The following is a 14476-nucleotide window of genomic DNA, read 5'->3' as shown; positions in this document are numbered from 1 at the left end:
GGGACACGGACAGAATCCAGGGTTCAGGTAGCAGGAGTGATAGTAATCTCTCAGTTCAGTCAATAAGGCAGAAACTCTCCAGCTGATTTCTAGAGTGGGCATGGTGTATATTTGGCAAGAATCTTAAGAAACATACTGAACAATTTATGTGCTGGAACTCATCCTAAGTGCTTTTACAAGACAAACATTCTGGATCTTCATAAAAACCGTTAGTTAGGTACTGTACTACTATTAGCTTACTTTTACAATTTAGGAGTGAGGCATGCTTCTATAGGTAGAGCCACTTTTCCAAGGCAAACTACCAGGAGCTAAATTCCAGCTCTCTGCTACCGCACCGCGCCGCGCCGCTCCCTCCCTCCCTCTGCGCATGTGCATCCCCGCCTTCTCCGCCTGGCTCGTCCTTCCGCGGCCTCCAGCCCCTCGTGGGAAACAATCCCTGGCCTCCAGGTCCACGGGCGAGGGAGCTGCGGGTGAGCCCCGGAGGGTGGGGGCGAGGGCCGAGCGGGCTCCGCGCGGCTGGGAGAGCCGGCCGAGGCAGCGGTGCCGGGTGGTGGGTTGGAGCCCCGCGAACACTGCGCGACCCCGGGAGTCTGCAGCGTCTGCAGAACTGAAGGGACGGCAGGCGGGGGCGCTTCTGCCTTAAGGGGCCAGAGTCCCGTGTGGGAACGCGGCCTCTCAGGCTCACTCGGTCTGCAGGTGTTCCGCCCCTCAGCGGAGCGGGCGGCGCTGTCCTGTGGCCGCGGGTGGGGAGTGCGCGTGCGTGAAGTGTGCGCTGGGCCCACGGGGGTGGGGGGCGGGCGGGTAGGAGGTAGGGGAAGAGCGATTGCGCCTGTGTGACATGTTTGTGCGCACTTCACGTAGTGACGTATGCGTTTCTCCTGCGCCAGGCTTACGGGGAGCCGGGAGGCTATAGACCATTGTCTCCTGCAGGGCCCCGAAATAAATGAATTTCCAGGACCAAATTGCCGCCTAGAGACTTGGTTTTCTTATCTGTAAAATGCAGACCTCTATAGTGCTTGCCGCTTTGGGTTGTTTTGAGCGCCCACATTTTGTCAGCTGCTGTTATGTTTGTTCTGTATAAGCGGCTGGAGCTTGGGCCCCTCAGTTAAGTCGTTTGTGAAATGGATTGGAAGGGGCTGGACCACCTAGCCACCAAAGCCTTTTCCTGGCTCTGTTAACATTACTCGGATCCTAAGTTATTATTTGTTATATCTTCATTTGTTGTTGTATATAATCATGACACGGTGTCCTGAAGCCATCGAAGGCTGTGTGATGGGACAAATTTAAGAAGAGAGAGGTGAGCTGGAGATGAGCGGGGTGGACACACAGGCTACACAGGAAATGACACCGCTTTAGAAATTTGTGAAGCCATGGTTGGGGTTGAAAGGCTCACCAGCCATAGTTAAAATTCTGTCATTATCCGTCCCTAACACCTCTTCCTCTCCTAACTCTCTCCATTCATTCTTTGCTGAGGTTAGCTGTCCTCGAGCAGTGTTCCATTGTTGATGGCATCTAGAGAAATGCTAAGGTTCCTGCTCCCCCTAGCCTCAGACACACAGGATGGTAGTTCAGACAGGTCCTTTTTGAGTTATCAGTTTCTTATTGAAAGATGCAAAAAGAAATGAGCCCGAGAAGATGATTGGCTCTGATCATGCAGTTTGTTAGTGACAGAATCACAGTTGAAAGTCAGGTCTGCAGATATTTGGGCCACAGCCCATTTTGTCATTTTGTTAGGTCAGAGTTAGTTTTTTATGAAAAGATCCTTTTGAAAATTGTAAGCGGCTTAGAACAAACTTTTTAAAAAAATAAATCTTGCCTTAAACACCCCCATCCCTTTTTTCAGAGGTTTCTTTGATTATCTGATCTCATAGGATTAATGGTGTCAGCAGATGAGATTCAGACAGGACTTAGTGACTAAACAACAACAGTAAGAAGGTGTTTTTACCCCCTAGAACCTCAGTTTTGACAAATCCCTAGTGTATCTTTTAGGTTACTGTTCTGTTAAGCATCCTCTCATGTTTTTAATTTTTCTGTGTCACAAAACCTGAATTGGTAATAAATCTTCCCAACCGAGGGATCGAACCCAGGTCTCCAGCATTCTTTATGGACTGAGCCACCAGGGAAACCCGGTAATAAATCAGTAAGAAGCAAAAGTTTACATTCACTCAGTGAAAAGTATCAGGTCTAAGGTCAACATAAATGGGAGCCACATATGAGCAGGTAAGTGTCTTGTGTGTGGAGCTGTGTAGGCTGGTGAATCTAGAAACTACAGGACAAGCCAAGTTCTTACTTCCTTCTTTCTCCCTCAGCTCTCCCTCCTCCACTAAGAGTGAAAAATGAACAAATCCCAGGTGAGTTTTTTTTTTTCCCCACTTTATCCAAAATGAGTTTTCTAAAGTTTTTAAAGTTTTATTAAACCGTGTGTCAGCTCATTTGTGTTTTTAGCTTCAGTAGCAGATAGTCCTGGCTTTTGTTTCTGCATTTCCACTTAAATTTCAATCTAATACATGCAGTCTTGCTCCTTCAATACCTCTCCACCTGAATCATTTCTTGAAAAAGCCACCAGATTGTAGTCAAATCCAGTTTTTGTCTTTGTCTTAGTCTTAGTGGACCCTTTTGCAGCATTTGATACTATTACGTGGAGTCTGTTTTGAAAGTCTCCTCTGTTGTCTATGACACTAAGCTCTTAGTTCTCCCTTTCCTAACTTCTGTGCCTCATGAAGTTGTCTTTGCCTTTTGCCGCAACATTGCTTATCCCTGGGTTTATTGCTTATCCATTGTTTCTCTGTTCTTAGACAACTGCCCTTCTCAGATACCTATTTTTCCTGACAACTTTTGTCTTAAAAAATTAAAATACTTTAAAATTGTTAGTATATTAACATGGTTTTTAAAAAATGTAAGTGATACAGAGAAAATAAAAATTCACATCCCTTCCCCTCTGTACCTTAGGCTTCCTCCACGTAGGATTTGTTTAGCATCTAAACTGTGTCTCTTTCACTGAGAGTGAGAGAGGTTTTATTAACAACTATGCTGGAACAACTGGCATATATTGGGACAGTCCCAGATGAACTGCAGTGTATTGTCACTCAGCTATAGGTATACATTATTTCTGATTTCTTGTTTGTCCTTCCAGTGTTTCTTTATTCAGTTGAAAGAAAGTATGTGCCCTCTTTTATTTAAATGGGAATCTATTATACTTAGGGCTTTTTAAGTTTAGATGTACCTGTACATACCTGGAGCTGATTCTGCTGCTCAGAGAACCACACTAAGTAGTGAGTCTAAACATTGTTTCCCATTCTTTCTTTTTTTGGTTGCTTTTTTTCACTTCTTTTTTCAGCTTGTCCCAGGGAATCTTTCTGTAACAGAACATAGATTTCTTCTTTCTTTGTTATAATCACATGGAAATTCAATTCTGAATGTTCCACAGTTTATTAAACTAGTAATTAACTATTTCCAACCTTTTGCTACTACAACCTATGTTTTAATGAATAACTTTGTACATTAGGTTTATTCTGTCATATACATTCCCAGAAATGAGATTAATTCTGTCAGGTAAATTCCCAGAAGTGATATTTGGGAATATATAAATTCCCAAACGGTTGACTACAATTGATAAACTTGATCTGTTTGGTGGGATTATAGATACTTCGTATTTACATTGGCATTGCATGAGAGTGCTTTTTCTCCACAGCTTCTCCCATAAAAATAATGTGGTTCACTTTTGGATTTTGACATCTGATAGGTAAAAATTTGTATTTTATGTAGTTTACATCTGTAATTATCCTAATGCTCAGTGAGGTTGAAGATTTTTTTCACATATCTAAAAGATGTCTTGTTTGTATGTTTCTGTGATCTGTTCATATCTTTTACCCATTTTGCTCTTAGGTTTCTGGCTTTTTTTTCTTTTTTTCAATGTCTGGTTGGCTCTTTGCATGTTAGTGATCCTAATGCTTATCTTTCATATAAGTTACAGAATATTATTTTCTTGGAAATCATTTGTCTTTTGATAAGTGTTCCTGGTTTCCCTCCCCTCCCCATGCAGGTGTTCTGCTTCAGGATACCACATCTCACTTAGTCATCATGTTTCCTTAGGCTCCCCTTGGCTGTGACAATTCCTCAGATTTTCCTTGTTTTTGATGACCTTGTCAGTTTTGAGGAGTATAAATCAGGTGTTTTGTAGAATGTCCTTCACATGGGAATTGTCTACTGTTTTTCCTATGATTATATTGGGGTAATTGTTTTCTTGGAGAAAGACCACAGAGGTAAAATGTCATTTGGTCATGTCTTATCATCTCTCACATGACTTTTCACTTTTCAAAAAATGATGTACCACTGTTGATCATCAGCCTGAAGCTGTGTGGTATTAACTTTCTCCACTGTAAAGTCACTCTTTTTTCCCCTCTGTTTTCATAATATACTATTTGGAAGGAAGTGGGGGGTTATACCACACCTCCTTCTCAGTAGAGTATCCACATAAACTATTAGGCATTCTGCACAGGAGATTTTAATATTTATTAACTCAGTCAGCAGAGAAGGCGATGGCACCCCACTCCAGTACTCTTGCCTGGAAAATCCCATGGACGGAGGAGCCTGGTGGGCTGCAGTCCATGGGGTCACAGAGTCAGACATGACTGAGCAACTTCGCTCTCACTTTTCACTTTTATGCATTGGAAAAGGAAATGGCAACCCACTCCAGTGTTCTTGCCTGGAGAATCCCAGGGACGGGGGAGCCTGGTGGGCTGCTGTCTATGGGGTCTCACAGAGTCGGACACGACTGAAGAGACTTAGCGAGCAAGCAAACTCAGTCAGTGTTTAATATCAATATGAACTCATGGCTAGTTATTTTTTTACTTATTATAGTCCAGTACTACCTTGTTCACTTTGTTGCTCAAATTGTTTGTTCCAGCTTGGTTATTAAATAGAGCACTTTCAACAAACCCCATTGTTGTGTTTCTGTTTGAGTACTTCTTCTATACTTTCTGATGCTAGAAGATAGTCCAGGCTCATATTTCCTGCCCTAGAATAAGCCATTTTCCCCTGAAGAGCTCTGCTTCCTTTTATTGGAGCTTGGTGTTAGAAACCAAGATTGGGGGGCTGAGTATGCTATTGGTTTGTAATTCCTTATAGATCCTGTCAGCTGACTGAACAAGAAAATATATATGTATACTAACATATATCTATGAATATTTCAGTGTGTAACCATCTGTATTTATATTAAGCTAAGTATTAGTTCACACTAATGTCTCCTGCTATAATCATTATCACCTGAAACATTCTGACCTTGTCCCCTTGCTTGTCTATAACTCCCATTCCAGCATTTTGGCCACCACCATCCTCATTTCATTTACTTAATTGTTGAATTCCAGCATACATATATAAGTTATTTCAAAGTTACTAACCTATGGACTCTTGGTTCCTTCCAGTTTTTGGTCATTATGAATTAAGCTGCTAGAAACATATGTAGGTTTTTACATAGATACATGTTTTAAAATAGCTAGAGTGTGAAATTAAAAATACTTGATCATATGTTAAGACTTCAGCTTTGTACAAAGTTGAAACTGCCCAATTATTTTATAAAAGTGCTGTATCATTTTATATTTCTAATTATGAATGAGAATTCCTCTTGTTCTTCATCTGGACCTGAAATTGACGTTGTCATTGTTTTAGATTTAATGGTTCTAAAAAATGTGTTATGGTGTCTCACTTTTGTTTTAATTTACATTTCCCTAATACACATAATGGGCTTCCCTGGTGACTCAGTGATAAAGAATCCGCCTCCAATGCAGCAGATGTGGGTTTGACCCTTGGGTAAGAAATATCCCCTGGAGAAGGAAATGGCAATCCACTGTAGTATTCTTGCCTGGGAAATCCCATGCACAAAGGAGGCTGATGGGCTACAGTCTATGGGGTCACAAAGAGTTAGACACAACTTAGTAACTGAAGAACAACAATGACAAATGACACTGAGCATTTGTTCATAAATTTATGAACTATCTGTATGTCTTTACTTGACCTGTTTGTTGACATTTTTTATCCATTTCTTAATTAGGCAATTTATTTTCTTACTATTAAATTTTCAGAATTCTTTTATATATTTTACATGTAACTTCTTTATTAGATATATATGTTGCAAATATTTTCTCCCAGTCTATGGCTTGTCCTTTCATTTTCTTAGAAATGACTTTTGCAGGGTAAAATATTTTTAATGAAAGCCAATCCATGTATTTTTTAAAAAATGGAATGTGATTTTTCTATTGTATTCAAAAACTTTTCATGAAACACAAGATCACATAGATCTCCCATCTTCTGTATTCTAGAAATTTAATAGTTTTGCATTTTATATCTAGGTCTGTGATTCATTTTTGTTAACATTTGTATAAAGTGTAAGGTCTGTGTCTAGGTTCATTTTTTTTTTTTTGCATAGATGTAGAGTTGTTGAAGCATCATTTGTCAAAAGACTGTCTTTTTTCAATTTAAATGCCTGTGGGGCTTTGTCGAAAATCAGTTGACTAAAACAAACTGATGAATACGACAGCAAAGAAACAGACTCACAGATACAGAGAACAAGCTAGTGGTTATCAGTAGAGAGAGGGAAGTGGGGAGGAGCATGGTAGTAGGGGGTTAAAAGGTACAAACTGCTATGTATAAAATAAAAAAGCTATAAAGATACACTGTATAACACAGGACTATAGTCAATATTATATAACCATTATAAGTGGAATATAGTCTTTACAACTTGTGAATCACTGTGTTGTACACTTAAAACTTACATAGTATTTATACATCATCTATACTTTTTTTATTTCATCAGGTGACTATATTTCAGTAGATCTGTACCTGGACCCTCTATTCTGTTCCATTAAGCTGTGGGCTTCTTTCACCAATAACGCACTGTCTTGGATATTTGTTGTTGTTGTTTGGTCACTCAAAGTGCTCAACTCTTTGCGACCCCATGGGCTGCAGCACCATCTCCCAGAGCTTGCTCAAATTCATGTCCATTGAGTCTGTGGTGCCATCCAACCATCTCATCCTCTGTTGTCCCCTTCTCCTCCTGCCTTCAATCTTTCCCAGCATCAGCATCTTTTCCAATGAGTCGGTTCTTAGCATCAGGTGGTGAAAGTATTGGAGCTTCAGCTTTAGCATCAATCCTTCCAATGAATATTCAGGGTTGATTTCCTTTAGGATTGACTGATCTCCTTGCTGTCCAGGGGACTCTCAAGAGTCTTCTCCAGCACCACAGTTTGAAGGCATCAGTTCTTCAGAGCTCAGCCTTTTTTATTGTCAAACTCTCACATCTGTACATGGCTACTGGAAAAGCCATAGCTTCGACTATATGGACCTTTGTAGGCTAAATAATATCTCCGTTTTTTAATATGCTGTCTAGGTTTGTCATCGCTTTTCTTCCAAGGAGCAAGTGTCTTTTAATTTCATGGCTGCAGTCACCACCCACAGTGATTTTGGAGCCCAAGAAAATAAAGTCTGTCACTGTTTCCATTGTTTTTCCATCTATTTGCCGTAAAGTGATGGGACCGGACGCCATGATCTTCATTTTTTGAGTGTCGAGTTTTAAGCCAGCTTTTTCATTCTCCTCTTTCACCTTCATCAAGAGGCTTAATTTCTCTTTGCTTTCTGCCATAAGGGTAGTGTCATCTGCATATCTGGGTTACTGATATTTCTCCCAGTAATCTTGATTTCAGCTTGTGCTTCATCCAGCCCAGCATTTTTCATGATGTACTCTGCATGTAAGTTAAATAAGCAGGGTGACAATATACAGCCTTGACATACTCCTTTCCCAGTTTTGAACCAGTCTGTTGTTCCATGTCCATTCTAACTGTTCCTTCCTAACCTATATACAGGTTTCTCAGGAGGCAGGTGAGATGGTCTGGTATTCCCGTCTCTTTAAGAATTTTCCACAGTTTGTTGTGATCTACACAGTCAAAGGCTTTAGCATAGTCAATAAAGCAGAAGTACATGTTTTTCTGTAATTCTCTTGCTTTTTTGATGATCCAACAGATGCTGGCAATTTGATCTCTGGTTCCTCTGGCCTTTCTAAATCCAGCTTGAACATCTGGTTATTTGTACATGTTATTTGGTAGCTTTGTATAAGTCTTGAAATCAGGTAATGTGTAAATCCTCTTTTCCCTTCTTCCATATTCCATTGGCTATTCTAGTTGCTTTACCTTTCTATATAAACTTTAGAATCATTTTGTCAGCATCTCCAAGATAGCTGGGATTTTTATTTGAATTGCATTGAATTTGTAGATTAAATTGGAAGGAACTGACATCTTAACAATACTGAATTGTCTTGAGTGATGAATATGGACTGTCTTTCCTGTTATCTAGATCTTTGATTTCTTCCATCAGTTTTTTTTTTTTCTGTATATCCCTGTAATATATTGTATTATTTTTATATTTGAGTCCTTTTTTTGGTGGTGGTGGTGTTGTAAATGTTTTTTTTTTTCATTCAAAATATGAAATTCCAGTAGTTTATTCTGATATGGGAAAACAGTTGGCTTTTTTATATTGACTTTGTATCCTATGATGTTGCTATATTTGCTTATTACTTCCAGGATTTTTATTCTTTTCCTTTTTTCAGAGTCTTTGGGATTTTCTACACAGACAATCATGTTGACTTCAGATAAAGACAGTTTTATTTTTTCTTCCTAATCATCTACCTTTTATTTCAGGTTTTTCTGTTTGTTTTGTTTTAGGTTTTTCTGTACTAGCTAGGACTTGAATAATAGTCTTGAAACAGGGCATCCTTGCTCTTTTCCTGCACTTCAGGGAAAAGTATCATCTCTTAACAGTAAGTATTGAGAGGGTAACAGGCAGGAAGGCCAGGGGTCTCCAAACAGAGGAAATAGCCTGCAAGTATCAGATGTTTTTTTAAAATTTCTCTCTTAAGCAGCAAGAGGAAACAAACTGGTGATATATTTTTTCCCCTTCTCTACACAAATTTAAAAAGAGGTTTCTCTTAAAATACTGTGTTGCCATAATGACACCTGGTTCCACCTGAACTTAACTTTTCTCAAATTTTGAGCTAACAAATACATTTTTCTTATGGAAATGTTTGTCTTAAGCTATGTTAATGTGCTATACATTTACCCCAGATTCTGTCTTCAAGTCGGTTCCACCTAAAGGCTTAGAACTGACTTGACAAACCACTATGCTATCCTCATACATTGTTCTCCTAATCTATGTAAATGAAACTATTTGTATGATAATCTGCCTTTATACAAGATTCAAGTCAATCATTTTATGGCCCCAATGAGCCCCCTGGTGCCAAGATTATCTCAAAATGCATCCTGTGGGTGAGGGGCCTGGTGCCATTCTCTGAGTTTTGAGACATTGCTTTCTTTCATTAACAGACTGCTAGTAACTATATAACATCCAGCTAAAGACTAACGGGCGAACATCTTTCTGCCCCCTTCTGATGTCTATGACAAAAGCTTTCTCTATCCCTTTTATACTTTAATAAAACTTTATTACACAAAAGCTCTGAGCGATCAAGCCTCATCTCTGGCCCCGGATTGAATTCTTCTCCTCCAGAGGCCAAGAATCCCGGCATCTTTCATGGTTCAGCAACAACCTTTCAGTATGATGTTCTCTTCATGAAGTTGGGAAAGTTCCCCTCTATTCCTAGTTTACTGAGAGGTTGAGAGGTTGGTTTTTGTTTTTGTTTTTCATTAACATAAATGACTGTTTTTTCTTCATTAGTTGCTATTAGTGTGTCATTTTGCTTCTTTGACTTCCTGATATGTTCGATCATGTTGTTCTTGTCTTGTTTTTTTTTTTTTAACGTTGACCCAGCCTTTCATACCTGCAATAAATTCCACTTGGCTGTGTTTATATTTCTTTTTATACATTGTCAGATTTGATTTACCCATGTTTGAGGATTTTTGCATCTCTGTTATTGAAAGATAACCTGAGCTTTATTTTTCTCATAATATCCTTATCTAGTTTGGTATTAGGGTAATGTTGGCCTCATATAATGAGTTTGAAAGTTTTATTTCCTGGAGGAGATTATGGAGAATTGTATTAGTTTTTCCTTAAATGTTTATTAGAATTCACTAGTGACACTGTCTGGGTTGGTGCTTTCTATTTTGGAAGTATTTTAATTACTGATTTAATTTTTTTAGCAGAAATGAATCTTTTCACATTATCTGTATCTCCTTTGTGTGAATTTCATAGCTGTGTCTTTTAATTTCATCTGTGTTACCAATTTTTCGGGGACAGAATTGTTTGTAGTATTCTCTTATTATTTTTTAATGTCATTAGGATTAGTAGCATCAATCTGTCTTTCATTTCTGAGATTCACAGTTTGCTTCTTTTTTTCTTGGTTAGATTGGAGGCTTTTAAAATTTTTATTGATCTTTTCAAAGAAGCAACTTTCAGTTTCATTGACTTTTTCTATTTTTTTCACATTTTCAATTTAACTGATTTATTTTAATAAAAATTCCTTTATTTTGCTTGCTTGGGCTCAGTTTGCCTTTTTTTCCCTTTAGTTTACTAAGATAGAAGGTTAGATTATTGATTTTAAATCTTTTCTAATATATACATTTGATGCTATAAATTTCCCTCTGTGTACTGCTTTCACTGCATCCCACAAATTTTGATACATCATATTTCCATTTTTATTCCATTTCATTTAAAGTAGTTTAAAATTTTCTTTGCAACTTCTTTTTTGACCTAAATGTGTTATGCCCAAGTAGCGAAATCTCCCAATGACCACCAGGGAGCCGATATCCGATGCAAAAGCAAGAGAGTTTTTATTACCAAGCTCGAGCTGGGGCTCCCACCGATACCGACGCAGCAGCTATAGGGAGGAGCCCTGAGCTCTGGGTTACATTGCTTATATAGGGTATTATCGCACGAAAAATTCAAAAAACGGGAGTCTCCGGGTCTGCTTGGTCACCTTCTGGTGAAGGGTTAGGTGTTGAGTTCTGATTGGTTCTCCTTTCCCGGGCTTGACTCGAATTTCCCGGGCTGGCCAAGGGTTCTGATTGGTTCGCAGGTGGTGGGATGAGGTCAGGGGATTTCCAAAGGCTCTTTTCCCGGAACCTTACAAAATGGAGTAGCTTTGAGTCTTTATTCCCCCCTTCTCTAGGATCCAGGACAGACCCAATCATGGGTCTGAGGTCAGCTCTATATTGTCTCCTGCTAAGGGGACCGTTGGCAGGGCCGCATATTGGGATCTGAGTACCATGAGCTGCACCATGTTGATGCAGTTTTTGATGAAGGCCACTAGTTAGTTTAGTAAGCATGGCCTGAGGGTGAGTAGCAGTAACAAGATAATCAGGGGCCCCACCAAGGAGGATATGAGAGTTGTGAACCAGGAGAATGAGTTGAACCAGGATTCAAACCAATTTTGAGACATTTCTCTCGTGTTTTTTTTTTTTTTTGACTCAGCCCTTTTCTTATCTTGGCCAGGGACTCCTTGACTACCCGAGTGATTCACATAAAAACAACGTTCTTCCCCTAACGCAGCACATAGGCCCTCTGAGAGACTTCATACTCAAGATACTTTTTGGGAATTGGGGCGGAGGTCTCTTTCTTCTGTAACTTCTTCCTGCTGTGCATGGGCATAGGCCTGCCTAATAGAGCAGAAGTCTCTCTCTACCTGATCTAAGTTGGGGTTTTCCACATCTGAAACCAGCTTCTACCCTTGTCGTAACAGCAATTTAGTTGGCCCCTCTCAGAGATGAAATAGACAAGGGCCAAACAGGAGACCTAACAGGATGGTCATCTCTGGTCCCCGGAAACAGAAGGCAACATTTGGGGTGAGGGTTGCAGGCTGTGACCCCTTCTGATGGGTTGGTTGGTGGTGAGGCAACAGAGCTGTGCTCCAGGAATCTTGTGTTCAGTCTGAAGTTACCATCTCCCACCTGAATGGGGGCTCAAGGACATTGTTATGCATATTTCTTTGAGTAGGAACCAGGACTCTGTCTGGAGGCTGTACCAACCTTTGATTGTTTCTGTTTTTGTAGACCCTCCCTTCCCTGATTAGCAATTGTTTGAATCCATGCTTTGGAATTCAGCGAAGGCCAAGGAGGCTGAACAAAGTCTATATCCTACAGATAAGAAATGGAGAACACAGAACAGATCTGCACTCCAGAGCCCCACAGAGTCTCGCTCAGTTTTAATTTTAGGGAACTAGGCAACTATGACTGTGATAACTTCCTGTCAAAATGGGGCATAGGACTGCCCCAGCTTGGAGTATAGACACTGAATTGGAAGTATTTGAGTTCCAAGTTTTAGATCTGAGTCTTTTATGATTAAAATCTTAATCTCATTTCTTTTTAGAATAGGTCTGAAACCCAGTCTGGACCTGGCACTTCAGGGAAACTTGTAGCCATGTAGCCAGTTGCCTAGTATTATAAAAAGTAAGGTTACTAGCTTTCAGCAGACATTGTTTTGAAAATGGTGGCATCCAAGCCTGACACGACTCAGAAAACTCAAGTGTTTAGCAATACAAGGTCTAATCCGAAAGTACACCCATAGTATCACCTAGTTATTTCCCAGGATATCTGAACCATAGCTACTCTATTTTGACTTTTAATTGTAAACTTTTCCTTAATAGCCAAAGCAGATTTCACTGTTAATGACGTCAGTGTTTCTCTAGGTATGAGAAGATGCAAGAATTGGGACTCATAAAATCTTTTCCTGAAAAGATCTAACTATCTGAAGGCCTGTTCTGCCAGTTTTTCCCAGAGCACAGAGTGCCTCATTCCTGATTTTCACCCTGAACTCCTTTTTCAGGGGCATTGAAAGTCAGCAGTTGCAGCGGCCATGGTTTAATCTTTGTAGATGCAGATGGCCAGTGTCAGTCTTCAGTTGGCAGAGCCCCTTTTTGCTCATAAACTTGGCCATGATTATGAGGGGGCCAGTTCATGACCATTTTATCCCATGGTGCTGAGAGTGTCCATTCTCAGGTAAACAGGCCACTCAATGTACTGTTACTGGACTAGGCCATAAAACAGTATCTAAAATTCTCTGGACCACCTGTCTTACTAGCTTTTTGGTCCAGGAGAATATTCCCTCTTGTTGCTTCTTGCCATATCTAGAGTTACACAGTTACCATCATTGATCTCATACGGGACTATATATTATTCTATTAGAGGCCTCACACACATACAGTGTAAGAAACAGCAATTTTGTAAAACAGGTGAAATACAAATAACATAGCCAGCAGTATTAGTAAAGTCACAAGTAAGACTTATGTTAAGAACTTCCATTAGATGTAGCCCAGTATATCTTCAGGTTATCTGACTTAGTCTGCCCTGTAGAATCTTTATCTTCCAGGGAAATTATATATTGGCACCATCTATAAGGAACATAGCCCAGTTTTCTAGTGTCACTAGACTGATTATCTTTAGTTTGATTTAATTTTTTAAGTAAATTTTCTCAGGGCCAACCAGTTAGAGTCTGGTAGTAGAGAAATTTACCAAGGTAACCCAGAACTAGACACAGGTTATTGGCCACAAACCCAACAATTGGATTGATTTTGAAACTAGCATAGGATCAGGCCTATGATAGAAAAGCATTTAACTTATATGCAAAGGTCTAAGAAGTCAAGAAAACATAAATGATCATACGACTCAGGTCCAGCATCTCGGGGAAGCTGTCTACCTCTGATGTCGTCGTCTTCTCATCCTGGTGTAGTGTAGTTTCTCTTGATAAAAAAAAGTCCTTCCATCCATGTTGGAGACGACAGTCCCTTAAATTATGTCTTTTTCTAGTCCTGGTTGCAGGTCATGAGGCATCTGATCTTCATCCAAAGATAGAGTACGGAGATAAGCTTCAGAAACAAACTTAGGGTGTTCTTCAAGAATTCAATTAAATTTTACATTAACATTACATAACAGTAAAGAACTATCTAAGAGATGAGTCTTACTAGATGTAGACCTCCATTAACAAACTGGTATTTAACATTTCGAAATATCTTTTTTTTTCTTAAAGTTACCCTTATTTTTATTAAATATAACCAAATTAAGGCTAGTTTGTTTGCAAAATAGGTCTGTTTTTACTGATTTTGGTCTGATGATTTTTATAACCATAATTGATTATAGGCTTTTTATTTTGCTGAAACATTTGTAGAGTCTCAGATTGAACTTTTAAAATAAAACAGGGCTGGGAAACTCACACCAAAGGCTTATCACAGATTTTGCATAACAAATCTAGGTGAATTTTTCCCTTTTAAGGTCTCAAAAATTTCTTGACATTTTTGTATCCATTAGAAAACCTTCCTAACTCATTTGATAATCTCTTTTTAATGTAATTTAACCAACCAAATAAACACAGTTTAATATCTCTCTTTGGGATGTTTCAGGGGCCCTCTGAAGCACCCCAAAGTTAGCTAGAAGCCAAAAGTGCTTCATAGAATGATTTAGGAAGTTTTGTCAACAAATATCAGAAAGGTTTTGAGCACTCAGTCAGATGGGACGATAGGTCACTGTAAAACAATAGCTATTCACTC

General features: G+C 39.4%; 1 protein-coding gene across 1 annotated transcript in view; it reads left to right on the top strand.

Moving 5' to 3' along the window:
* Positions 1–427: 427 nt before the first annotated feature.
* LOC128047260 (zinc finger protein 248-like) overlaps positions 428–14476 on the top strand; it is a 28351-nt gene continuing 14302 nt past the window's right edge. Inside the window, exons 1-2 of the mRNA XM_052639349.1 lie at positions 428–470; positions 2310–2351. Of these exons, the coding sequence (XP_052495309.1) occupies positions 2337–2351 (15 nt within the window). The 5' untranslated portion in view covers positions 428–470; positions 2310–2336. The remainder of the gene's footprint in view (positions 471–2309; positions 2352–14476) is intronic.

This window comes from Budorcas taxicolor, chromosome 5 (genome assembly GCF_023091745.1).
Source record: "Budorcas taxicolor isolate Tak-1 chromosome 5, Takin1.1, whole genome shotgun sequence".
Lineage (NCBI taxonomy): Eukaryota > Metazoa > Chordata > Mammalia > Artiodactyla > Bovidae > Budorcas > Budorcas taxicolor.
Note: the sequence above shows the minus strand (reverse complement) of the source record. Positions and strands in the feature narration are given on the sequence as shown.